General features: G+C 45.6%; 1 protein-coding gene across 1 annotated transcript in view; it reads left to right on the forward strand.

The window, feature by feature from the left end:
- LOC144172272 (putative E3 ubiquitin-protein ligase HECTD2) overlaps positions 1 to 26,595 on the forward strand; it is a 64,747-nt gene extending 38,152 nt beyond the window's left edge. Inside the window, exons 4-20 of the mRNA XM_077701025.1 lie at positions 1,217 to 1,306; positions 1,393 to 1,457; positions 2,234 to 2,279; positions 2,377 to 2,486; positions 4,355 to 4,506; positions 5,853 to 5,976; positions 6,452 to 6,548; positions 6,648 to 6,755; positions 7,227 to 7,359; positions 13,791 to 13,879; positions 14,002 to 14,163; positions 17,266 to 17,340; positions 17,432 to 17,519; positions 19,193 to 19,299; positions 19,391 to 19,506; positions 19,671 to 19,814; positions 26,261 to 26,595. Coding sequence (XP_077557151.1) covers positions 1,217 to 1,306; positions 1,393 to 1,457; positions 2,234 to 2,279; positions 2,377 to 2,486; positions 4,355 to 4,506; positions 5,853 to 5,976; positions 6,452 to 6,548; positions 6,648 to 6,755; positions 7,227 to 7,359; positions 13,791 to 13,879; positions 14,002 to 14,163; positions 17,266 to 17,340; positions 17,432 to 17,519; positions 19,193 to 19,299; positions 19,391 to 19,506; positions 19,671 to 19,814; positions 26,261 to 26,381 — 1,827 coding nt within the window. The 3' untranslated portion in view covers positions 26,382 to 26,595. The remainder of the gene's footprint in view (positions 1 to 1,216; positions 1,307 to 1,392; positions 1,458 to 2,233; positions 2,280 to 2,376; positions 2,487 to 4,354; positions 4,507 to 5,852; positions 5,977 to 6,451; positions 6,549 to 6,647; positions 6,756 to 7,226; positions 7,360 to 13,790; positions 13,880 to 14,001; positions 14,164 to 17,265; positions 17,341 to 17,431; positions 17,520 to 19,192; positions 19,300 to 19,390; positions 19,507 to 19,670; positions 19,815 to 26,260) is intronic.
- Positions 26,596 to 26,916: the final 321 nt, after the last annotated feature.

Below are 26,916 nucleotides of genomic sequence, written 5' to 3' on the forward strand. Positions count from 1 at the left end.
ATACAACACAATGACAGTTTATAAGTGTTCATTTCGCAACTTTGCAAAAAACATCGCGATTTTTTTTGGAGAGGGGGGGCATGGACGGTTCGCTTTATTCAGATTGTGGTAGGAGAAAGTACCATCTTGACTTGGCGTCCCCCAGCCACATCCGTGAGGCTGTGCTGTGCTGTGCTGTGAGAGAGAGAGAGAGAGAGAGAGAGAGAGAGAGAGAGAGAGAGAGAGAGAGAGAGAGAGAGAGAGAGAGAGAGAGAGAGAGAGAGAGAGAGAGAGAGAGAGAGAGAGAGAGAGAGAGAGAGAGAGAGAGAGAGAGAATATGCAGTTTAATTATACTGACGAGGTCTGTTCAGCAGGGTGCCTAACATGCTACGTCGGGTGGAAAATGAGACGAGGGAAAGAAAGAAAGAAAGAAGAAAGAAAAGGGACTGAACAGAAGAAATGAGCCCTTGTGCGATGATAATCGGTGCAGGCAAAGCATAGTCTCAAATCATTTCCCTGCCTCGGCACTGCATCGCGGTTCCTTTTAGCCAGTCCCTGACTTCATGCGTCCCTTTAGAAGAAGCCTGCCTCACGTTTCTCTTATTCAAGAAGGATGCCCTGTATGCTTAACGCGGACAGGTCACAGATATTTTATTTAGAACACGGTTACGATGGCTCCTATCACTCAGATGTTTAAAATTCGTACGGCCGGAATGGTTATTTAGAATACGCTGAAGCTGCGACAAAGCTTCGAAAATGCATTTTTTTATCCGGCGCCGGAGAAACTAATTAAATGGAAACCGATCATGTAACGCGGCGAACAAGTCGGGATGCCAGCGCTAAGCCTCATTGAAAAAAAGAAAAAAAAAAGAAAAAAAAAAGAAAACATGCAACAGAAAACAAGAGAAGCAAAATTTATTTTTGCTTGCTTGTTTTTAAACTAGCTTTATCTGAGGTGTTTGTAGTTTAGCGTGTGCATCGACTAGCTGTTGGCAGGTGTGAGTTCAGTGTCACACATTTTCTTGAGAATATGCTCTCTTTCTTTCTTTTCTTTTTTTCTGCTTTTTTACCACCTTTGACAGCAAGTCACGACGTCGCGACTTTATGGCGTTGAATTTTTTAATGTCTTTTTTACTGTATATTTCCTCTTCATTTTGACGTTTTTCCGCATACAATTTCTGCTAGCAACCAAACGTTGCTCACACTCTCCATAATCTTAGCCTTTTGACAACTGCAGGAAAACCCAAGCCAGGATGATGCAAAACTTGAAGATCCCGAGATCAAAAGCGATTTGTTGCACGCAGTTTATGACATCTTGGAAGAGTTGGTAAGAGCATGACAACAATGTTAAACAAGGTCCATTGTTGTGTTAAACGCTTAAAGTTTACAGCTTGGGTGTATTTTCTTTTGCAGCCAACGTACGTCAGCAAGGCAGTCTTGAAAGGAATTATCAATTCATTACTTGCAACGGACATCAGGTGACCCCATTCATTGCATTACGTACCTATTTATATCACATGAACGTGCCTGCCAAGTATCAAGAGTTTCCCAACACGTTTGGCCATTTTAATCACGGTTTACTATTTTACGAAGTTTCTCGAACTTAGTGAAAATATTTTGTACAAATAAAATATCAAAGCTGTTGAAAGGCCATCCTCAGCGGAAGGCAACAGCGCGCCAGCGGACTACGGTATAAATTATCATTGGACCAATTGGATGACTGAAGATAACTTCTGTAGTGATAAGGCGTTTTTGAAATATTGAGTGAACAGGGAGGTCCCCGTATATTTCTACGGGCATGTAGAGATAATGCCACTGCTTACCGCTGAACTGAATGCATACATTACATTCGTCGGGTCCAGAACTTATTTCTTCCCAGCGCTCTCTCACAAAATTTTGGCGAAAAGTTTATTAACGGGGGAAACCATGATGAGCGATCAGAAAATTGCTGAGATCAACTTTTTGCAAATTCGTTTCTGGTACAGCCTAGACTGGCAACAGCAACGCACTCGCCGAAAAATTACCTTGCCTTCTCTTACGGTGCCAGATTAGTGTGTACTGGCATCCCATTCCCCCGCTCTTGCAAGCGCACACCCACACACGGGCATGCGCGTTCTTCAGTTACAGCAGTTTCACAATTCTGAGAGTTGGCAGGCTGGTGGATATGTGCAGATGATGTCAAATAACCGCATTATTGAGGCGATTTTTTTCTGCCCAGAGCGAGACCTTACGATTCTCAATCAATTATTTTCAGGTTAAAGACAAAGGATGACACGCGGGCAGTGTACATTCTTCTCCAGGTACTATTTGTTTTCCCATCACTATATCTGTGACTACGCGAGTTGAATTCTTATTTCGTCCAGCAGGAGCTCTAAGAAACCCGTGTTGTTGTTTCAGAATCCAATTTTCAGCAGCCAGGCTTCATACACCGTGTTTGCGCACCTTCTGCGTAAGGTGGTCTCCTTAAAAAGCTCGGATCACCAATTGCTCATACATTGGTTCTCAAAGTAAGTGGCTCTGGTGTTCATTTCAACTCAAACATTGTTCACTCTAAAGCTTATACAGTTAAAACCCGACCTAACGAAGTCACCGAAAACCGCGCATTATTTCATTAAATTAAGAAGTTCTTAAAATGGGGGCTATCATACTACAAGCAGTTGATAGACATAAATTCGATGTCTAAAGGGAGGTGCATCCCAGCAGCTACCAGTACATCGTAATTGAGCCGGCCGTGGTGCCCGCCTGCCGATAATTTAGCAATGCGCTAAAATTCCGCGGCGAAAACAATAACAATAAAACGCTAGTGGTTCTGGGGGAAACGATTTCCTTCCCTGGCAAAAAATCCTGTGATTTCCGCCTCCACCCGCCGCGCTGGCTCAGTCGCTAAGGTGTTGTGATGCTGAGCACGAGGACTCGGGTTCGACTCCCCGGCCGCGGCGACCGCTTTTCTGGTGGAGGCGAAAAGCGAAAACGCCCGTGTGTACGAGATTTCGGCGCACGTTAAAGATCCCCTGGTGGTCAAAATTAATCCGGAGCCCTCCACTACGGCGCGCCTCATCGTCTGTGTGGCGTTAAACCCCACAATGAATGAATCAATCAATCAATCGATTTTCGCCTCCGTGCGGCATTGATCGGGCAGACGTTTCGAACCACGCAAGCGCGTTCAACGCGACCTCGGTTCCTTCGCGAGCCCCATCAAAGCGCCTGGTCAAGTCAATAGCGTCCATCACCTGATCTAGAGCGGGAATATTAGGTTCAGCAGTTTCTGGTTCTTCAGCATTCTCTGACACTGTTGTGCGCCGGAAATTATAACCGTTAGATTTCTGGAACTGCTGAGTTCATCTAGTAGAGCTCCGTAAAAACGAAACTAGATGCCTCGTTTTTTTTTTTTTTTTTTTCCTGACGTGGCGCAGTAATCTTCGTGGTGGTCTGCTAAAATACACTGGAAATAGCTCCTTTTTAAATGTGTCTGTTTCTCGAAACACTTCGTTATATCGGTAATCGGGCTGAATCTATTTCGTTAGTGCGAGTTCATAAAAGCATTGAGCCGTATAGGCACCTGCGGAGAGTCCAAATTTGTTTGTAATATCAGAAAATTTGTAAGATCGGGTTTCGTTAGATCGAGTTTTGACTGTACTTGATTGATAAGATGCAGCAAGCTCTGTACCGTTGCGCACAAGCGCAGTTCGGCCTGACTGTTGGTCTTAATACAATCACAACGCTGCTGGAATAAAATACGACTGTCCAGATATAAGAAATGGCGGAACTTTAAACAGAACCCGCCGCGGTGGCTCAATGGTTAAGGCGTGCTGCTGAGCACGAGGACGCAGGCTCGATTCCCGGCCGCGGCGGCTGCTTTTCTGAGGGAGGCGAAAAGAAAAAACGCGTGTGTGTACGCGAGATTTCGGCGCACGTTAAAAATCCCCAGGTGGTCAAACTTAATCCGGAGCCCTCCACTACGGCGTGCCTTATCACCTGCGTTGCGTCGGCGGGTTCAACCCTACAATCAATCAATCAACTTTAAACAGAAATTTATAGTTTAAAGTGTATAATGTGTATCAGTCGCAGGCTTGCTTGTTTGCGTACAATCTAGCTGTCATGTTTCAATAACGTCATGTGTCAGACACTACCCATATATAAACCGCTTCTAATTTCTAGGACCACTACGAATGAATGACTGGTTGTAAGTATTCACTGCCTTAGATTGTGAGCCTGTGGAACTGTGTTTACCAACGAAGAAGAGAGAGATGGAGGAATTTGGATCGGGAGGTGTCTGTCTGTGGGTAACATAACTTGAGGTTTCCGAAGCCCGGGCGTTGCGCGAAACTCTTACATGTTTTCTTCCTTGCCTTGTACTTTCGTCATTGTGTTCCAGCTGTCCACCGGAGAGACTCCGCGCCCTGGTCAAGCGGCTGCTGCAGTTCATAACGATACGAGAGTTCCCTCCCGCGAACGGCCACAAGCTGCCATCTATCAGCAAAAGCAGGTGGTGGATTCCCTGCGCGACGAGGGTTCTTGCCCTGATCAGTAGGTCCCGTTCGATGCCTTGACTGCCGTGTACGAACGAGAATGATAATGTCGAAATTGGTGCTAGTTATACAGCGCTTCGAGATACCTGACGGGGTTAGTAGTGCGAAAAAAAAAAAGAACCAGCTGGGCGCAAGCTAGACTTGTACAGATGTTTAGTTGAAGCTATTAAAACATTAATTGGAGTCAAGCGTTCGTCCTGTGCATTCTTTCTTCGCCCTTTGAATCGTTTCTTGTTCTCTCCAATCCTGCTGCTGGAGGAACGCTAACGCACGTTAACGTTCGTGATGTGCTGATACCCCATTTTGCGAATTTTCTAGCCTTATGAGCATTTCATAATGTTCCGAAGATTATTATTTTTTTTGCTATCGCATATCCAGTGTTCCAGAGAGTCAAGACTGATAGATAAAATCGAGTTTTTTTTTTTTTAGGTTATTTCCTACGAACAGAGGTAGCACTCAGAGTGGGCTCATAGCGATGGCTGTGTTGTCTCGGGTTTTTTTTTTACATATGGAATATCTTAGAATGAATATCAGTGCACTTTTTGTTGGTTTACACATCTCTCGGTTCTTTGTGGATTCTTTTCTGGTGAAGTACCCGTTTTCTGTAAATTGAGCTCTATCTTCGAGTTAAAGGGACCCTGCAACAGTTCCGATAAACGCTTTCACACCTTCCTTCGCGCCTGGAAGCAATGCGAAAGCTGTAGTTACCGCCAGCCCGGAGTGGCACTGAGTAATTTGCTCATCGCAGCAGATACGCCTTCCGTTCCTGCTTTGCTTTTGTGGCTTTCTTTTTAAAGTGGCTATCCTATCGAATGCGTTCATTGCTGCAACTGAAGGGAAGCGGGCCAATAGCCGCAATATCACTGTAATGTCGTAATTCGAGCGTTCGTAGAACGCCAAGGCCGTGAACGAGAGAAAAATCTTTTGAGCAAGTTTCTAAGTTATGTGATGGGCATAGAGTCGTAATTTTTAGCTGAGGAACTTTGTGACTCCCTGGATATGTTGGTTGACTACGTTCTGCAAGCATTCGAGATTTCGAAAAAAGTTCAAAAAAAGTTTTGCAGGGTCTCTTTAACAGTGCAAAGAAGAAGCCAGCTTTAAAACAAGGGAACCCTTGTCGAGCGCGCATGTTTAAAAGTGTCTTCGATTTTGCTGCACTCGCTGAACTCATTCAGTCATTGCAGCACTGGCCTCCTCGATTTTCGAGTGCAGCGCGCGGCTCCTCTTCAGGGTTCATAATACATCCAAATCCGGAAACAACGTGCCGCCGTATTTATATTTTCGCATGTTCAATTTTTGTGCGTGCTGCACAGTGTTCATCGAATTAACTGCCTCGACTTTCAGACGCAGCAAACAACAAGAAGCATCCAAATATCTTGACCTATACCGAGTTCTACAACAGTGCCTTGGATCACATTGACCTTATGTCTGAATACTACAGGTGGCAGTCTCCTGGCAAGCATACAAAGCAAGTTTCTTCTCCGCTCTGTTTTGATCTTGCAAACATTTCTTCTTACCCCCGAGGCAAGTTGCGGGAAGTGCGAAGAACGTATCTTTGTCGAGTAATACGAACCTTTGGTCTTTCTGTCCTTTATTTCTCTGGGTTCTTGTCTTGCAAATATATAAAAAAAAGTCAGGCATTTTTTAAGCATTCGCTTTAGCATACCACGATTATAAAACATTTCTTTGTGATTTTAAAACGCCCTAAAAGTGTCATTAAGGTCAGAACGCTGAGGTTTCATAATAACTGAATCTTTAAGCTCTCTCCGAATTGACATATGGAAGCCCGTACCCGGTGTTTTACGTACCTTGCAGCAACAACTTTACATATAAGGGTTAAATTTGCAGAAATCAAAGTATTCTGGTAGTTTCTGGCGTGCTAAGTTCTGTGAACATAAAAATTATGTAATTGCATTTTACCCGACTGAAATCTTCTCTTGCAGGTTTTCGTACTGCCAGTATCCCTTTATTTTAAGCATCGTGGCCAAGAAATCTATTTTGCAGCGTGATTCGGAGCAGCAAATGATATTAAATGCGAGGGTAAGCTTTCTTTTCTGTGCAGTCGTAGGTGCGTGGCAAGGAGGAGACGTCGGCAAATGGTTCTAATGAACGCGTCTTGTTTTCCGGCTGACCTCGCAGAGAAGCCTGCTGAACCGCGCTCTTCACCATCAGGCCCCGGATATTGACGTGTTTTTTCTCAATTTGAACGTTCGGCGGTCCCACCTCGTATCCGACTCACTGAACGAGGTGAGTGCTCATCAGCGGCATCCATTACTCGGTGGACGTTCTGGCCAGCCCGAGGCAGGGATAAAGAGGAGCCACGCGAGTGCGAAGCCATAGAAAGCGACAGTTTACATGACAGGAGCAACTATCGTCACTCACGACCTAGGGCAATTTGAAATTGTCATCTTCCATAGCAAGTTGGAAGCCTACCTGGTCTACATTTAGCGAGAGCATTTCTATTTATCGTTCAGCGAAAATAAACGAAGCTCGTACAGGTAACATTCAGGCAGTAAAACTTCCATGCGAGGTAGGTCTTTGAGGAAGGACTATACATCCCCATACCGTAAGCACCTTGTTACCTGCGCTGTCTTTCTTACCTGATGACTCCAACCACTCCCACTCCCACGTGCGAGTGTAACAGCGTCATCGTTATCTCCCAACATAGTGTAACGAACGGCGAAATAAAATAGAACTTTCCTATTTTCTTTGTTGCAGATTGCGCGGAAGCAAACGGACCTAAAGAAGAAGCTAAAGGTCACCTTCGTTGGTGAACCGGGACTTGATATGGGGGGTCTCACCAAGGAATGGTTCCTGCTGCTCATAAGGCAAATATTCAGCCCGGACTACGGTAAGTGAACTGCCAGCCCGAAGGCTCAGCGATGGGGGAAGCACGCAAATTGTGGGCTTTCTAGTGCGTGTAGTTAATCTGGCAGGGGTGATTTTAAATCGCAGATGCACTGCAAGTCGCGTTACATTTTAAATAGTATGACTGAGCTGAATGGCCTCAGAGGACTGGTAGTTGCAGAACATTTATTCTTCGGATAATATTCGATAACTGTTGCATAGCAGCATTCATGTTAAATACGCATTAGGCACCATTCTTGCAGGGGAAAAAAAGAAAAAGCAGGCATTTCTGCCGAGCCGATTATGGCTAGATGTAAAAATGCCGATGCTGCAGCAATGAACTTCGGGTAGGCTTGCAAGCTGCGGAGGAGCTTGCGGACCATATCCATGCGCTCACAGCCCGGTCCTTCCGTAATAACGCAGTCGCTGTTATTCTGTGGGGCTCAAAGGGGGCTTATACGTGAGCGTTTGTGAAAAAGGGCCGTTTAATAATAATGATAATTTTATTGTTCATATTCAGCGTACAATGCGGGCCTGCCTAAGCCACGAATAGGGCTTGTGGGGCAAAGCCGGGCAGCTGGGGAACATCCAGGAAACAAAAGGTAATAACATACACACGAAAAGCGGAAACAAATGACAAAGAGGAAGGAAGAAAAAGAGAATTTAGGTAGGCATTTGGAGAAGCTGCGACCTAATTTGCTTGCGGGTAATGTCATAAAAAAAGACATCAGGCAACTCGTTCAAAGTACGCGGGAAATAGAATGAACGAGCATGTTTCCCAAAATGAGTGCGAGCACGCGGTATAACAAAACGATCACGTGAGCGCAGGACACGAGCAAAAGAGTATGTGTGACAGAATTCTTGCGTGTACAGATATTTTAAAACAACGGTCTCCCTAAACAATGAATCAAAGTAGCGCAGTCGTGAACAGGCAAAGACACTTCGGTTTTCGTCCATTGGCATACCATACAGAATTGAACGAAGGATTCCTTTCAACATAGTGTGAGCGCTGTCTTTACAGTGACTGCTTGAGTGGTCATTCTCTCTATTGCATCCAAGCACTCTATCATCAGCATCGTCTCACCCACGCATCGTTTGGTGTCATCATCGCATCCCTGGCCTCGGGCGATAATAATCATCATCGGAGTTGGTTGGATCTGTTGGCTACTTGGTAAAAGACCGCCGGAATAAACGCCGTCCTGCCTTAGGTCTGCTTCCCTGCTTTCCTCTCTCAAGTGGTGGAGGTGCTGGGTACCGACGCGCTTTCTCGTTGCATCGTTGGCTCGCGTAGTGGGAGACGTCGACCGGAACGGAGCTCCAGACGGTACCGACAAGCAGAGCCAGAGCCGGCTCGTCTTGATGGGAACACAGGTCTGCGTACTCTGACACGCGGAATCATTCGGGAGGATTGTGTCTCCCACGTGATCACTGCCATCATAGCCCATCTCCGTGCGGGGTCTAATCAAGGAAGAACTGGCGTCCATGACGGCGTATTAAGCGGCAAAGTCGACTCCTCCTGCCACTTACCTAACGTCATACGCAGAGGCCACTTCAAAACACCCCTTGTTCGTGGAATTCCCTCCGCTTTCGACTGCTCCCGGACATTTGACGGCCATTTCCTCCTTTCGGGGTCCCCAGACGTACTACGCGCACGTGCGCTCGCACCGCCAGTTTTTCCCTCGGGACCACCCGGTTTGTTACTACTGTGGAATTCGGGGCCACATTTTCTGCTTTTGCCGAAGACGCCGACAGGATGAGCGCCGAGGATACGCTCCTGATGAGCGGGGTGAGGCCGCTTTGCTTACGGTACTCGTAGAAGCACATACGTCCCTCCTATTCACCGTTCTTCCCCGCCTCGCGACTCTCCTGAGTTTTCTCAGCGTGATCCTCCAACACGACGCAGAACGCCTTCGCCCTACCGCCGCTCGCTGTTCCCTCTTCGTCCTGCCTCACTTATCAATAACCACCCTTCGGAAAACTAGCGCCTGCAGTTTTTAGTGGGGAAACTGCATTGCTCGAAAATACCAGAACTCCTCTTAAACGTCCGTTCAACTTATTATTGGTGGCCGTTCAACTTATTATTGGTGGAAGGGGAAGGTTTGCGTGTTGATACACTTGTTGATACGGGGGCCAGTGTGTCAGTTATTAGTGCACAGTTATGTTCACCTCTGTGGAAGGTGAGAACTCCTTACGCCGGGCCATCCTTGTGCGGGAATGTGATGCGATTCGGCCTTCTGAATATTGTACAGTGCGGGTTACCTAGACGTGCTCCTACATTACATTCAGTGTGCGGTGCTGACTCTGTGTTCTCATGAAATTAGTTTGGGCTGGGACTTTTTCTCAGTGTCGTCTGCGGTAATTTCTTGCCGCCAGCCGGCAATTCACCTGACCGAGACAGGAATGGCCTGTGTATCAGATGCCCCAGTACCACGGTTGATCTCTGTCCTGTCCCCCGGCCAAGAAACCGTGCTTTCCGTTACGTGTGACAGTATCGCCGATGGAGATTTGTTTGCCATACCAGCTGGGTACTTCTCTTGCTAAGAGCCATGATACCGCCCTGCGTCGTTCGCTTTTCACAGGGATCAGCTTTTATCGCCGCACTAAACATTGCCTCTGGGCCGATTCTGCTTCTTAAAGGCACTAAGGTTGCTTCTATTCTAAACGACGAAGTTGGCCCTATTGCGCTTTGCCCTATTGCATCACTCCAACATGCTTGCGGGCAAGCGATTACGTCTTCGTGCCTTACATCCACCATCAGAACTGAGCTCAGCGAGGAAAATCAAAAATCACTACTCGCCCTTCTTAACAAGCACAAGGCGTTGTTTGACAGTCATTCCCTCACTCTTGGACGAACATCAGCAGTGACTCATCGCATAGAAACCGACGGTTCTTGTATCGCCCGCCGTCGTCCCTATCGTGTTTCATCCGCAGAACGCAAAATTATTCAAGAAAATGTGGACGACATGCTTCAGCGGGACATTGTTCGCCCTTCGGGCAGTTCCTGGTCTTCGCAGGTTGTCCTGGTCCGGAAGAAAGATGGCTCAGTGCGCTTTTGTGTGGACTACCGGGCGCTTAACAAAATAACCCGGAAAGACGTCTATCCTATGCCCCGAATTGACGACGCTCTCAATACGTTACACGGCGCAGAAGGCTTCTCGAGTCTCGATCTTCGGTCAGGGTATTGGCAGATCCCCATGGCCGAAACCGATTAATAACAAACAGCCTTCGCCACACCAGACGGCCTCTACTAGGTCAACGTGATGCCGTTTGGACTTTGCAACGCTCCGGCCACCTTTGAGCACATTATCGATGCTGCACTTCGTGGCTTCAAGTGGAAGACTTGTCTATGTTACCTCGATGATATCGTCGTTTTTTCGTCCACTTTCGCTGAACGCCTGAACGTGGATGAATTCCTCACCTGTCTTGGCAATGCTGGTCTACAGCTGAGCACCAAGAAATGTTGCTTTGCCAGTACCTTAATAAAAGTCTTGGGCCACCTTGTAAGCAAGGCAGGTTCCAAACAAGATCAATGCGGTTCTCAATTTTTCCCGGCCTCTTCGTCAGAAAGAGCTACGAAGTTTCTTGGGCATGGCTTCCTATTTCCGTCGCTTCATCCGAAATTTCGCAGCAATAGCCTCACCCCTTCACAAATTACTCACATCCGGAACTCCATTCGTCTGGACCCAAGACTGTGAAAAAGCTTTCCAAACCCTGAAACAAGCTTTAACTTCTGGACAAGTGATCTGCCACTTCGATGAGTCGGCACCCACTATTCTTCACACCGATGCCAGTGGACATGGTCTTGGTGCTGTCCTTCAGCGTACGGATTCCTCGTCGGAGCGAGTTCTTGCCTATGCAAGCCGCACTTTGACTCCCGCTGAAACGAACTACACCATAACTGAGAAAGAGTGCCTAGCCGTTGTCTTGGCCGTGCAAAAATTTCGTTCTTATTTGTATGGCCGCCATTTCTCAGTGGTGACAGACCATCACGCCCTTTGTTGGTTATCCTCCCTCAAAAACCTATCGGGGCGCCTTGGCCGCTGGGTACTCCATCTACAAGAATATGACTTCACTGTGACTTACAAGTCGGAGAGAAAGCACAGCGACGCCGACGCTCTTTCCCGTTGCCCACAGTCCACCACCCACTGCCCACAGCCATCGTCCCAAAGTCGTCGCCTTCTATTACTTCACTCGCGTTGCTCATGGCCCCTTTGCAAACCGCCGGTCAAGATATCCTAACAAACCTTGTTTCTCTCCAACGAGCCGACCCGTACTGCCGACGACTACTGGACCTTCTCGACGGTTCAACGTCCCCACCTAACAGCCGAACACGCCGCCAAATAAGTAAATTTCGCTTTCTCAATGGTGGAGCCCTTTACCGCCACAATTACCACCCTACCGGAGACCGATGGGTTCCAGTCGTCCCTCGCTGTCTCTGAGCCCACATCTTGGAAGTTTTCCACGATGACGCCACAGCTGGCCATCTTGCTTTCCACAAGACCTACAACTGTATCAAAAGCACATTCCTTTGGCCGGGCCTTTCCTCAAGCGTCGCTAGATATTTTGCGTCCTGCCCTTCGTTCCAGCGTTGTAAACGCTCGACCTCAGACCCTACCGGTACGCTACAGCCGCTGCCTTGTCTATCTGCACCATTAGAAGTTGTGGGCATCGGTTTGTATGGACCTTTGCCTTTTACTACGACTGGTCATCGGTGGATTGTGACCGCTGTTGATCCCTTGACGCGGTATACGGAAACTTCCCCTCTACGTACCGGCTGCGCTTTTGAGGTCACAGATTTCTTCCTGCAAGCCATCTTCTTACGGCGTGGACCACCTCGTACTCTTTTAAGTGATCGTGGCCGAACCTTTCTGTCAGCAGTCCTTGAGGAAGTTCTCCAAGCTGCTGGAACTGCCCACAAAACCATATCGAGCTATCATCCACAGAAAAATGGACTAACAGAACGGTTTCATCGTACCCTTTCCGACATGATTTCTCTATATATCAACCCCGACCACAGGAACTGGGACGTCATACTTCGTTTTGTCACATACGCCTATAATACCGCCGTTCAAAACACCACTGGATTTTCACCATTGTTTCTCGTCTACGTCCGCCACCCCCCGTCCGTTCTCGACGCATCTTTATTTTCCTGTCCCGTGGATACCACAACCAACATCACCGATCAATTTGTTTCTCGGCTAGCACAGTGCCGGATCCTCGCACGATTGAACACTGAGTACTGCCAACACGACCGCAAGTCTCGCTATGACGCAGACCGCCGGGAAGTTACATTCAACCAAGTACATTCATCATGTACTCCGCTTATCTGTTCATTTATATGTATGCCTACCCTTCAATAAACTTCAATAAACAGGTTTGTAACATCAAAAAAAAAAATGAGGCACAGCTTTCGACGCCGCGCTGTGCGCCAGGACTCTGTGAAAAGTTTATGCCGCGCTTCATTGGTCTGTACACCGTACTACAGCGATCCTCTCCCGTCAGCTACGTCATTGCTCCCACTTGTAGCGTCGCTGACCGACGGCGCCGTGGCATCGAAACTGCCCATGTTTCGCGCCTAAAGCCCTTTCGGCGCAGATCATCCTTCCTTTGACGGCCAGGATGGCTACTTCAGCCGCCGGGGAAACTGTTGTGAGCGCTGTCTTTACACCGATTCCTTGAGTGGTCATTCTCTCTATTGCATCCAAACACTCTATCATCAGCATCGTCTCACCCACGCATCGTTTGGAGTCATCGTCGCCTCCCTGGCCTCGGGCGATAATAATCATCATCGGAGTTGGTTTGTTCTGTTGGCTACTTGGACGGCCGGAATAAACGCCGTCCTGCGTTAGGTCTGCTTCCCTGCTTTTTCTCCCAATACCATTCATCTTGTTACGCCAGAAAGCAGTACAAAAATAAAAACAACGTATGCCGTAACGGAGTACACTGTATGCCGGGGCATGTGCAATTAGCCTTCTAACATTGATCGGACACAGAACCATGAGGGAATAAAGCAAGCAAGATATTTTGCGGAGGTTTAGTTGCTTTAAATTCCGAAATGAACCATTTCGGGCGATATTCGACGGAGGGATATATGCGGGCAATTTCAGCATCGCGGCCACTGCAGTGGCCGCCATGCTGAAATTAGTCCACCGAAATTCTGAAATTCGTCCTCCGAGTGATCGCTCGGTGGGCGAATGCGTTTGTCTTGAGTTCTGCAAAAGCTCACTATCGCAAGTTTAAATCCCCTGGGCGGCTTCCTTGACACAGCGCGTAATTGTTTTCTTGGTGAGGCGATTTTAAATCGTGAATGGAAAGTAACTGTGATGTAGTAACCTTAAAAATGATGGTGCATCTTCCCACGATACATACTGTGCCATTATTGCGTTGCCATGAGAATGCAAGAAAGGTCGCAAATTTTATTTTTGTTGTTTACAGGTATGTTTGTGTACCACAACAAAGCAAGGTGTTATTGGTTCAGCACAACGCAGCTGGGAAATCTACGAGAGTACAACCTTATAGGCGTTATATCCTTTACTGCGTTCCGGGGGTTGGGTAAATTCCCATCGAGCGGTAAGTACGTAGGACACTACGGGAGAAAATGCCGGCGAACGCCTTGCGAATGAGGGATATTCCTTACAATGAGCACCTCATGGGGCTTGCTGTGTATAACTCCATCATTCTGGACCTCCATTTTCCGACGGCGTGCTACAAGAAGCTACTCAACCCTCCCGTTGTTCCGCATGACATCGAGAATTCCTTCGTGGGAATCTGCAAGTTCACCACGGACGACCTGGCCGAAGTCATGCCGGTATACAGAATTCGCCGCTCTGTTGTGTACTTTTGAGGCTGTAACGAGAGAACACAGCAACACGTTTATATATATATATATATATATATATATATATATATATATATATATATATATATATATATATATATATATATATATATAGACACCTTTGTGAAGTCTCGTGGCCCTCCAAATCTCCAAATGTTAACGTATCGTTAACGGACCTGCTCTTGTGCAAATTTTATGTGCATGCCTTTTCCTTTTATTACTTTGGTTGTGTGTAGTTTTCCTGCGCTTTTACATTTTAAGCTTTATATAATGATGTCCGGCAACGTTTAATGTATTGTGCACTGGTTGAATATCTTCCTAATCCCCCCCCTCCTATGTAATGCTCGCCCTGGTCCTTAGGGTATGAAAATAAATAAATAAATAAATAAATAAATAAAAATGCACATTTTTGGGTATAGAAATTATCATAAACACTAAACTTAAGGTTTCCCACAATTAATTCCTCTGTGAAGCAATCACGTGCAACCAGCCACGAGCAAATATTACCGAGTGTACAAGCCTTAACAGTTTTGTTGCGCGGGACTAAAGGGAGATATATAAGCAACAAGACACCAGCCATAGTACATCACTTCGAGAAAAACTGTCCACAAAAACCTCCAGAAACATAGAGTACGCATATAGTAAGTAGACGCTTTATGCACAAGCAGGCGAATTACTGAGCGCAAAGTAATGGGGTCCTCAAGAATTGTTATAGAAAGCACTGGTTTGTTGTTTTCCCCCGCGCCTTCCCTTTATCCAAATTATGATTATAATAGAAGAATGTCCCAGGTTTGGTGCTAACCTTTGTGTAATGGCCGAATTCCAGAGGTGCTTGAGGCATCAAAATAACTTATATAAATGGATAATGGACTTCCCGTGGATTCTCATACCCATTATCATCCGTCAGCGTGATAAACCTATGGGATCGCGGCTGGGTAGATGACATTATCAAGTTTGGTCTGATTTGAAACCGAAGTCAGCTTTCCTGGCTGCTTAGCTCATCTTAGACAAGCTCGTATGGACGTCGCATGAGCACCATAGATCTCAGCTCAATCTCACCCCTCGCTCAACCTCGCCACGCGTATACCCATTCTCACCTCCCGGCAAGCGATTTTATGGGCCCAGATTGCAGAACATGCTCAGTTAGTTAAACAAACAAGTGGGCAGTGCAGTATGGTTCTGAACTTCAACGTTTAGCTGCTTTATATACGAGATTTACGCCATCTCGTCGGGCTTAAAAATGGTTGTCAATATCAGCGTTTACATAGGCAAAAACTTAAAAAAAAAAACAAAAAAAAACAAGGCGCTTAGTGACGGGTATGGCGTTCAGGACTCCAAATTTATTGTTTCAAGTTAGTATTGGTAATAAAACGTAGCGTGCGCTAATAGTGCGAATCTTGTTAAATACAATTAGGGGGCTTTTTAATGAAAGCCCTCTAATGAATGCGTTTGATTTTGTTATGCACCAACAAAGTTACTATGCGGAAAACCAATCACAGTGATCTGTTATTACACTATAACTCCGCCTCAAACTTTTAGATTGAGTTAGAGGCCGTAATCTCCCACCTCACTTACTTAGTATGTCGTAGCCACCTACCACTTCGGCCTCATCTCATAAGCGAGGTCTATTTTAGGTTGAGTGAGAGTTCATGAGGTCGAAGCCTTAAGGGGTAGCCCTCTTAACTGTCGGATGTAACGTTGTACAAACCCATGCAGTTTTGTTTTTAACTGGCAATGACATTAAAAAAGTGAGGATAAACGAATTCCTTGTTGACATGATAGCCATTCTGTCAGTATGCGCGATAAATCTGTGACGTTGAAGGTCACTGTTTAAGACAAAATTAAAATAGTTGAGTTTAGACCGTCTTGGAACTGTCGTTCCCTCTGACAGCTTTCAGCAACGATTTCTAGACCATACAAGTTTCCTACTTACGAAATTCTACAGATAAAGGCAAACTGTCCTCTTTTATGTAAGTAAGAAAAACGTTGGGAAGTTTTAAGCAGAGAAGTTTATTTTTTAAAATTCCCGAACTGCTACAACTACGTTCGTAAACTTGTCATAACATAATTGTTTTTTAAAGCAAACTATGAATAAGACAAATTCATCTAAATGTTTAAATGACTTTCTTTAACCTTATATTATTATCTGCGGGTAAAAAAGGTACCTCAATATCGGCACCTGCCGAAGCACCGAAGCGAAGCGTACAGAATGTTTTACGTGGTGTGTTCGAAACCTAACTGTAGATGGGCAGAAACGCTTCCCGCGTGACGCTAAGTTCAGCTTTGTCACGAAGAGCCCCTGACTCCCTGCAGCCTACCTCTTCGGTGCACAGCCACCCTGTTTCCCGGTTCTTGTCCCCGCGTTCTGTGCAAAACGAAAGGAAGAAATGTGAGGTGGAAGCGCTAAGCCGCTTGGGTTCGGGGTTACGTGACTTGAGACATGACATGAGACATGAGGTGCGCTAGTGCTCGACGTATAGGCTGCGATCAGGGCCTAAAACAGTGGTGTGACCATGGCAAACAGCACGTTATGACTTCACGAACACACACCATGAACACACAGCTGCACTTTGCCGAGCATCATGAGGAGACAGTATACGGTGCGCCTCAGTACACGCCACCCTGGTGCGCTAGTTGCGCACTGGCTGCAGTGTCAGGCCATCGACATTCCCGACGAACATGACTCTTGGATCAGACGGCTGTAAATTCAATATCAGTAACTGAATGGCGCGGAACGGCCAATTCGTGCGTGTTTGGAGTTTTCATCTTATGCGCAGCGCTTTAGTCGCATCCGCGCTTTTCTTTCGAGAAAGCCACATTTACCAAATTTTCGTTAACTACAGGTGACAGGCTACATGTTATCCGACTGGAATACAGCCCAAAAAATACAGATTACACTCGTTACGCAGCCACTTAGCACTTTTTATGCGAATTGTGTGTACCTGTTTATCTGTGGTGATAATGTTTTTTTTCCTATGAACGCGGCCCGGGTGTGAATTTTAGGCTACCAAACGTAAGGCCAAATGACTTGTGGCGTGTTTTCTTTTTTTTTTTTTTTTTCGCATTCTGCAGGACGTCGCAGTCGGCTTGAACGAGCTGCTGTCATACGAGGGGAACGTGGAAGAGGATTTCTGCATGAACTTTCAGGTGATGGCCATTCATCGCACGAGTGACGTGGAGCACAGTTTCCCAGAGTTGAACGCTCACCTTTTGCCCGCGTGGCGTTGTTGTTGCAAAGGTGTCCGTGGAAGAGTTTGGAGAAGTGAAGACTCACACCTTAAAGTTTGGCGGGGAGGACATTCCGGTAACGAGCGAAAACAGAGCAGGTAAGAGAGAATAAATCGTGATTGGTGGCACGATTCTGGCGAACAATATTGCTTGAACAACTTCAGGTCGCTTGCACTTGTAATCGACTCTTTTGCCAGTTGAGTGCGAGAATATGAACATTTGAAACTAAAGAGAGTGGGAATCTAGTAACAACAGAGACAAAGTAAATATAAACAAATCTCTGTATAGTCTTATGATAATAAGCAGGCTGTTCTACCGTAATATCGTACAAACTAAAAATATTTTTTTATACATGTTCATCTCATCATCTTAACAAGATCAGAACTGTGGAATAGTTTTCTAGGTTGAGTGTTTATACGGCACCGATATGCAAGGGTGCGATGTATTGTGACGTAGCCCATTACTGACGCTACAGCCGTTAACGCACGACAAAAACGTGTAAGAAACAAAACAAAAACATGAGAGCTATAGCACATACATTTAGATGCGAAATCAAATTTAACGACGGTCTGCTCAAAAATAATTAAGCATGCGTAAGATAACCTGAAGGGCTAAGGTCGTTATCTGAGAAACAAGTCCAGATTTAGTTTTAGTGAGCTGTGGATCAACGATAAGACATTATAACGATACGCAAATTTTTATCCTGAAAGTGATCATCCCTCGTGGCACCACTAATGAGGGAAAGTGAAATATTTAATTAGGCTGTTAATCTTCAGCACAATTAATTGTGCGATGTGCGGTAAATACAGCGTGAAAATGACATTTATGTAACTAGGACATCAGGCCATTAGATAGGAAGTCAAGTTGTGTTGCAGTCTGCATGCAGAAAGATTATTCGAGGAAAGAAGTTGGTGTAGGTTACCCGCCATGGCGGCCAAATGGCTAAGGCATTGCGAGGGTTAGCACGGGGTCGTGAATTGAATTCCTGGCGAAGGTGGCAGGTTTTCTGGCGGAAGAGAAAACAGAAACGCCAGTTATACTAGAATTTGGCAGGTGTTATAGATACATCAGGGCAATGGCGGATCCATGGTGTCCCCCTGAACAGTAGGGGAAAGAGGCTGAAGAAAGCGGGGGAATTTGGTACGCCGTTGCAGTGTACTTAGCAGTGGTAGTTGACAGTGTTTGGGGGATAAGCTGCTGCCTTCAGGTAGTGTAAATTATTTCGTAGCCCTCCGCACACCTCACAGCCTAGGTCAAGGCGTAAAGCCCGAGCTTTTTTTAATGCTGTGTTCCTACATGCACTGAACGATATCATTTAACTGGAACAGTCATGGCCATCAAATTACCTGCGCACGTTTCATCTTGCGGTTAGCGGCAAATTAACACTTGTCTTTCAGCTGCGCTTCCAAAGATTTTCGCCTTACCGATGCACTTTAGACGAAATGTCAAATACCTCATCTTCTATTTATGAGCCTAATCGAAAAGATTAAAAATTTCGGATATCCACGCTTCTCTACCTCCTGGCCAAAGGTAGAAAGCCCAAATTTTCATAAGTGCACGACGTACGCTTTTGATGAAAACAGCTTCAGTTGGTGCACCAGGTTGTATTATCGATTAATATAAGCATGCTTAACCAGATTCACACACTCTCTGAAATGCAGAAGTAGTTCGAGAGCCATGTACACGTGTTTGCGATCTGCAAAGAAAGCTGGCGGAATGTGTATACAATTCCGACCACCCAATGCTAATTTGTCCATTCTGTTATCTTCAGAGTACGTCGAGCTTTACGTGGATCTCGTTTTGAACAAAGCCATCGCTCAGCCCTTCAAAGCGTTCTACCTGGGATTCCACAGCGTTTGCGCCTCTAATGCACTGATCGTACGTATGAAAAAAGAAAACAGAGAAAGATCAATGAAAATATTGCCTTTCTTGCATTTAATGACATCATTTTGTTGTTTGCTAATCACAGATGCTTCGTCCCGAGGAAGTGGAAATGCTTGTCTGTGGCTGTCCAAAGCTTGATCTGGACGAATTGAGAAAAGTTACTGTCTATGACAGCTTTGAAGAGGACGAGCCGATTATCAGGTAACCAATGCGTTCCCCGAGCAAGGGTAAGTGCGAACGCCAAGCGTCCTCTGTCCGTCCCTGCTCGACTCCAGGGTGAAGCAGTAGGCTCATCGTGATATTACTAAATCGCTTGCTTCTAACGAACATCACGACATATTATTTTTGTTTTCTGCTGTACATAGGGATTTCTGGGACATCTTGAAGTCTTTCAACGCCGACGTCCAGAAGCAATTTCTCCGTTTTGCTACCGGCAGCGACCGAGTACCGGTCGGCGGCATGGGCGAGATGGCATTCAAGATTTCAGCTCAAACCACCAACACAGACATGTATGCTGTTTCATTTCTAAGCTAACTTCACTGCCCATGCACTTCTTATAAATATAACTTTCGGGGCGTCAGGTCGAGTCATCAATGTGAAACTTCTGGAAATCTTTTTTTTTATTGCCTTATAACATGACCGTTGACCCTCAAAGTAGGCATTTGTGTGTGCTGGTATTTGCAACTAACGTTAGGCATAAACTTCGTCCGGTTACTGAACAAGAATTCCGCACTCGGGTGCAGGCAGACAAGTGGGGGCCCCGGTCATAACATCAAGGCCCATCACTAAGGGAAAAGGCCACCACGCATAGGCTTAATTTTCTATAACTTTCACACTGCAGAGGTATAAATGTAAGCCAACCGGCGCCTAAGATAAGACACTAATTGGGGGCGGAGCACCATGAACGCCTTTAAGAGCTTCCGTTATAAGGTATAGTGCACATTTGGTTAAGACCATTCTATACTCGTGTAAGGCAACAGAACGCAGAAAAAACTCCATTCACTAGAAAAAAAAAACGCTACTCTGCAGTATCGCCTCTTTCTCAGCGGTACGTTTCAAAAACGCCAAAAGGAAAGTTTTTAGTAAGGACAGTAGAAACCTTCATCGAGCAAGAAAACTGCGACATCGGGATTGCGGGAGGTTTTTTTTTTTTTTCGTTATTTTAGCCGAAAGCAAGACTGTTTTAGCCGAAAGCAAGACTGCTTAGCCGAAAGCAAGACGTACGGACGTGATCGGGTCCACCCGTGTATATTAGTGTGTAGGCGAAGAACGACTCCGGCCGGCTGTGCAGGCTCTGTGGCTGGGGCGCTTCGCTACTGAGCCGAGGTCAAAGGTCTAATTCCAGGCTGAGACGGCTATTACAGTTCTTGTGAGGGACGCAGAGAATAAACATCCATTTTAACAGGATTATATAACACGTTCGAGATCACCAGGGAGTTTAAATTAGCCCGCAGCACTCCAATATGACGGGCGTCAAAGTCCAGGCGTACCTTCGGAGTGTAAATGCATATTTTGAACTCTAAAACCTGTTCATTTGCTATGCCAACGTGTGATTAAAAATTCAAATAGAAATATGGTCATAGTACTGATTTACAGTGGCCGCTCTTGTTTGCTTTGCACTTTATGCAAGCGCAGCCATGTTGAGAATATAAAATATCGTTAAACATAAATAAATATAACATTTTTTGTCCATTCCCTTGCTTTTATTCATATATTCATATATGCAGCCAACAGCTGGCAACAATCAAGAGGTGTATTATAGCAACGCACAGGTCCATACACTATTTTAGCGGCCGCTTTTTAAACCCTTGTTTCCTCGGCACGTTAGTCGTTTTAAACTTGTCTTCGAACGGAATCAACCTTGAATTTTATTATAAGGCGGATAGAAGTCGTGAATGGGCCATCAGGTCCATAAATAACAAAAACGCACGTTAAATAGCAATTACTGAATGAGAACGTGTTCAAAGAACTTCAGAACAGGCGCACTCAGCGCGCGCAACAATTGTTTCTGATTCTCCGCCATAGATGGCAGCAGCTGCCCAGCCGCTTGAAGCTGCGGCGTTGCCATGGCTCGTTAGTGCGCTTACAGCGTGCTAGATACAGAATACGTGTGTTTCTGGTTGCTTCTGTTGGAATTTCAACCACGTTGAACGTCTGGCCCATGGGCTAAGAGCAGAAAGAAAAGAGGGGCGATCACGCCATTCCCTTTTGCCAAATTGTTTTTAAAGGGCCACAGGATTTTGCGTTAAAGCTGTCATCGCCTACTTTTTGGCTTATGTGAAAAATAACATCTTTCAAATATCTTTCGCCTTTCGTTAGGATGCTTTCTTTGCTTAAAAGTAAATAATTTAAGCTGGACATTTCTCTCTTTTGCTCCCCCCCTCTCTTTTTTTTTTTTTTTTTTTTGTGACGGCTCGTCACCAAACGTGCAGAAGGACCTTTGACGAGATCATATGACGAGATCCAATCTAGCTAGATGGATGCTGCCACCTAAGATAACGTGCAAAAAATACCCATGCATGTCCCTGGGATGCGGGTAGTGAGAAAAGACGTTAGCTCTCGCATTCACCCGCATAAATATTTAAGTTCGCCTTTATACCACGGTGAGGCAGTTGGCCAAAATCGAAAATAATACAAAGCTTACACAGCCAGTGGTACCGAGGAAATCAGTTTATTCATGTATAAGAGTTGAAGTTAGTGCCTTAAAAAAGAGTGTTTCTTAAAAAAAAAAAAAGCATCTCCTCAGCAGAAGTCACCACACAAGTTTATCTGAAATTTACATTTCCATTTCCGACAGATTTCTGTATAAAAATGGTAGACGAGCTCCGCGCCCCTGAGTTCATCTAATCAGGACTTATGACGTCATAATTTATGATTGGCGAAATGTATGGGGCGGCTGCACCCGTCTTCATACTTGGCATCATTTGCGTTAAGAAACAAGTGGTGCTGCCGTAAGGGTTCTAGTTGTATCGACGGCTCTGTAATCAACCGATATGGGCCAGCTTGCTATCGCATTTCAGTGTCCCTCAGAAATCCTGCAGTCACGTAGGTTCGCTCGCCCCCAGCACCTTCTAGCGGGAACTGATAACTGTCACATGGTTGAACAAACGGTACTATAGTTCATCCTTTAAACTCCCAGAATCCAAGGTGCGGGCTTTTGGCGAAGGAAGGAGCTTTGGCTACGAATGGTGAACATAAGAGCACCATGTGGGCGCCATGGCACGTTCAGGCTGAAAAAAAAAAAAAAAAAAAAAGCAGCTAAGAGGTCTAGGCAATATGCGGGAGGATCGTGGGTCTAAATCCAAAATCTATGGTGCCAGTGGTCATGTAGTTACTGCGCGTTTCCAGTTACGGTTGACAGAAATGGCAAAGTACGTGCAACGGAAGTGTTTCCGCATGAGAAGTCAGGGCAACAGAGCGTCACGGCCAGTGAGTTTATTGGTAATCCGACCTCCCGAGTGCTAAAACTCGGCGCCTTCGATGAAGGCACACAAGGTTAAGGGTGTCTCAATCGAGCGGGCACAGTTAGAGGCAGGTATAGCTCAGTTCAAACGTTCTCAGTGGAAGAATTTATTTCATTCTAACTCCGTTCATATCGCTGTCCTCACCCTTATTCAATTATAACGGGGTCCTCAGAAAGGTTCAGAGTTCGCTACTGAATCGATTTAATTATGTTGCCGAATTCTCGCTGTCCCTGAACAATTCGAGAAATTTTCTGTTTGCAGCACTTAAAGGGACTTTGAAGTTAGTCTGTATACGCAGTTCGACCCGCGAAGTTTATGGTAAAAATCCTCAGCGGGAGCCAAGCTGAGCTGCTGAGCCCAACGAGGCTGTTTCGATCCCGGCCGCTGTGGCTGCTTTTCGGATGGAGGCTAAATGCGAAAACGCCCCTGTATCTATATTGCGGCGCACGATAAAGATGTCAAAATTAATCCGGAGCACTCCACTAAGGCGCGCCTCGTAGCCCGGATGTGGCTTCGGTGCGTTAAATCCCGCCGAAATATAAAAATAAATAATTTTGTAATCAACGGTAGAAGAATACCCATGTACCGTTTCCAGCAGTCACACCAACCATCTCAGGAATGTCGCAACAATTCTCAGTGTGCTTGAATGTTATTTCAGGCTTCAACATATTAATTTTTACCCATTCACGCTTTGGTTGTACAAGTAAAACGATGCTAGCAATTCGTTAAATGTGGCTTTGGGGACTTACAAGTCTGTCGCCATATTCGACGTTTGCTAATTGATCGGGAAAATGGTGCAAGGAACACGGCCCGTTCTAACGCAATTTTCTCGTTAAAAATGCGTTTAAATCGGCCGGAAAAGCTCTGAACGTGGCTCACGCATTCTAGAATGTAATCTGCTCAGGTAATCAGCAAATCTTTGCAACTCACTTCATTACAGTTGAGGGAGCTCAAACAAGATTACTGCCCTATTCAGCTTTGAGCGCCATAGCATTTTTGCAGCTCAAGCCACGTATATTTTAAAGGTACGTTGTGGAAAATAGATGTGGTATTAGGCACCTACGAACCTTATTAGTGTGCAGCCGAAAATCCCACCCTTAGGTGGGTGGTACCGTATATTGTCAATTTGGGTAGACCCCGTTCTAAGCCCTCTCCCCCGACTTTAGCGGAGATAATATTTTAAAAACATTGACATTTTTAGGCGGATAATCTTCTAACCTATAGGTACCTCTCATCACATTTTTCATCGTGGGTGACAAAAAGAAAGATGCTTAGGCACCAGAAAATACGGCATGTTACCGAACTTTGAATGAAGCCTGCTTACGGAACTTGGTTGACGGGTCGGAAAAGCTGCAGGCCCTCTGTAGGGCGAAGATACAGGGGAGCGTCTCAGGAGGGAGGGAGGAGTAGGTAAGGAAGGGGGGAAGGGGGGGGCTCACATTAAAAATAAGCGTGGTTAAGATTTGCCTTTATTTCAAGCAAAACTAAGCAGTTTCGACTATGGTGTGGTGCTCGATCGCGCGCCTACCCTCGTCCCCCCTTACGGCCACAGCGCCCTCTGCACAACTTAGATCCCCACTGGTTGCGCCAGGCTGTGGTTAGCTTTTTAGGTCACTGAGATAACCACATGAATATGCAGTTCGTCTCATTAGAGTTACTTTGGGCTCCTGGAAGCCTCTGAACTACACGATGACCTGTCTTTCTGAGCATGTGTTCATGTGCATACATACGTCGTGTGTGTGTGCATGTGTGGCCGCAGCAAGGATTCCCAACACAGGAATAAAAAAAAAGAATGCAGCTGAAGAAGCCAGGGGGCTTTGGTGGGCATCAGGGAGAGACATGCTGCAGGCATGTGTATTTACACCTACGAACTGAGTTCAACGAGCCGTACTAAGTGTGCCGCTTTTATCTGCCCCTCTAGTTTGGCTCCACTACGTGGCTTGCGTCCGCTGCGTTGGCTTGCCTCCACTGCGTTGGCTTGCGTGAACGCCTAAGACAACGCGCCGGTTTGTTAACGGGCAGCTTAAAATCATCCATAAAACCGTTTCCGCGAATGGCCCGCTCAATCAGCTAAGCGAGCCGAACTTTAGCTGATGGAGCCAACAGCATGGTTTGAGGGATGCGGAAAGAAGCCTGGGATTTTCTTATTTTGTTGCGTGGTGTTGGCTACTTACAACAAACAACTAGCAAACGCAGACTGCCGTTGTATGGGTTATTGCAACGTTACTATGACGCAGCTGTTTTATTCGTAATTTCATTTGTTTGTATAGAACCAAGAATTTATTCTTAGCATTATAATTAATATTGAATGCGTCTTTTCTATTCCCACCCGTTTTTTTTTTTTGTTGTTGTTGACAATGCACATACTGCATTTTCCTTCAAACATGTGATTGTACGTAGCATAACCACTGATTACCGTTAAGTTATGTTTTTAATGGATCCATTACTAGCCAATAAGCTAAGGATCCAGACACTCATGCATGTATTAGGAGAAAGTGATTGAGACAAAAACGAACGTGAAACTTGAAACTTGAAACAACATTAATTGATCAAGGGCCTTTAAAGGGACCCTGAAGAGTTTTTCCACTTTTTTCGACGTCTGAAATGCTTTTAGAAAGTGGTCAATAGCGCTTTCAGTTCTAATAAGGTTACTAAGAAATACCGGATCCCAGTACCCCTGCTCCTAGCACATCAGATAACTTATTAAATAGGTCAGTTTTTTTATTATTTCTTGGTGTTCTTTAAAGTCTGGGCGTTGTTTGTGCACCTCGGTAACGTCACTGAACCAACATCATTGCTCTTGGTCTTCTTCCTTTCAACTAACATCGTTGCTATTGGTCTGCTTCCTTTCGGAGGCAGCATTCAAGACATTCGATAGTCGCTATCAACCGAACTAAAACAGATTACAAGAGGTTTCTGCGGCAGCCAGCAAATCAGGCAGTGCCGCTCAGTGTTGGAAAGTGCTTCCAACACTGTGCTCCCAATAAAAAGTGCTTCCAGTCACGAAGGAAATAGTGAAATCGTTTATCGATACCGGTGCAGGTTGTCTTTAAGTAGTATACCCGTGTAAGACACATTTAACTTTTGCATGCAGCACAGATATCTTCCGGTATTTATATCCCAAAAAATTGAAAAGAAAAAAAGTGCATTTGCCGACAACCTTTTCACACCTCGACTCCAATGTCTGGTCACCTTCTCTTGGCTCTCCAATCTTCACTAACGGAAGAAAAAAAATTGGAAGAAGTAGTATCTTTTGTCGATCTAATGCCTCACCAGCATGCTGTAGGTGTCATTTCTTTCTCGTCTTCCTCAGAACTTTTTTTTACTGAGGGGACCGGCTATTCGCGGAGTGGAAAGCAGAACTTTGAGGCTTCTATAGTGGCTCTGTTTATGTTATTCTACTTCATTCTTCTTGCGTGTTTTAATAGAGAATTAGCGCATCAAAATAGAATGAAGGCATTTGACCATAACGTGTTGTGTACAATGTGCAGGTTGCCTGTCTCCCACACCTGCTTCAATCAACTGGTGCTGCCCAAGTACAAAAGCAAGGACATCCTCCGAGAGAAGCTCACTATTGCGATCTCCAACGCCGAGGGCTTCGGCCTTGAGTAGACTCAAGACTACAACCACCAGCAATTGACCAGAATGGGGCCTTACCTAGTTTCCGCACATGTAAAGCCTTGCACATGTTCACGAAAGCTGAAGGGGCGTCGGGGTGTACGTCAGTACTAAATACTGGTAAACTGCTCTCCCACCATGCTGGAAGACGTTTGCCTCCCCGCAAAATATTTTCCCCCGAAAAGACCACGAGTGTGATAAAACATTTCCCGACACGTTTCCTGTCTGAATCATTTCATTTATTACGTTATGCACAGTGCGTTCGTGTGCTTGTGGAATAAGCTTTGGAGCATGGCGTTTATGACACCCTTAAAAATTAAATTCCACGTTCGGATAACTCAATGTAAACAGCGTATACAATTAACTGGCCTCTGCACATATCTTTCCCGGAAAACTAGGACGCTTTGCAAACCCAAACTCTCAAACCCAGATCGAAGGGGAGTACCTGAATCCTCCCCTCCAGACTGTGCTTCTATCATCATATCAGGTAGCAGGTTTGACAGTTAACTAGTCAATCACAATACCCTTA

The sequence above is a fragment of the Haemaphysalis longicornis genome, unplaced genomic scaffold (assembly GCF_048455015.1).
Source record: "Haemaphysalis longicornis isolate Haplotype H1 unplaced genomic scaffold, Haemaphysalis longicornis Haplotype H1 scaffold_1, whole genome shotgun sequence".
NCBI lineage: Eukaryota > Metazoa > Arthropoda > Arachnida > Ixodida > Ixodidae > Haemaphysalis > Haemaphysalis longicornis.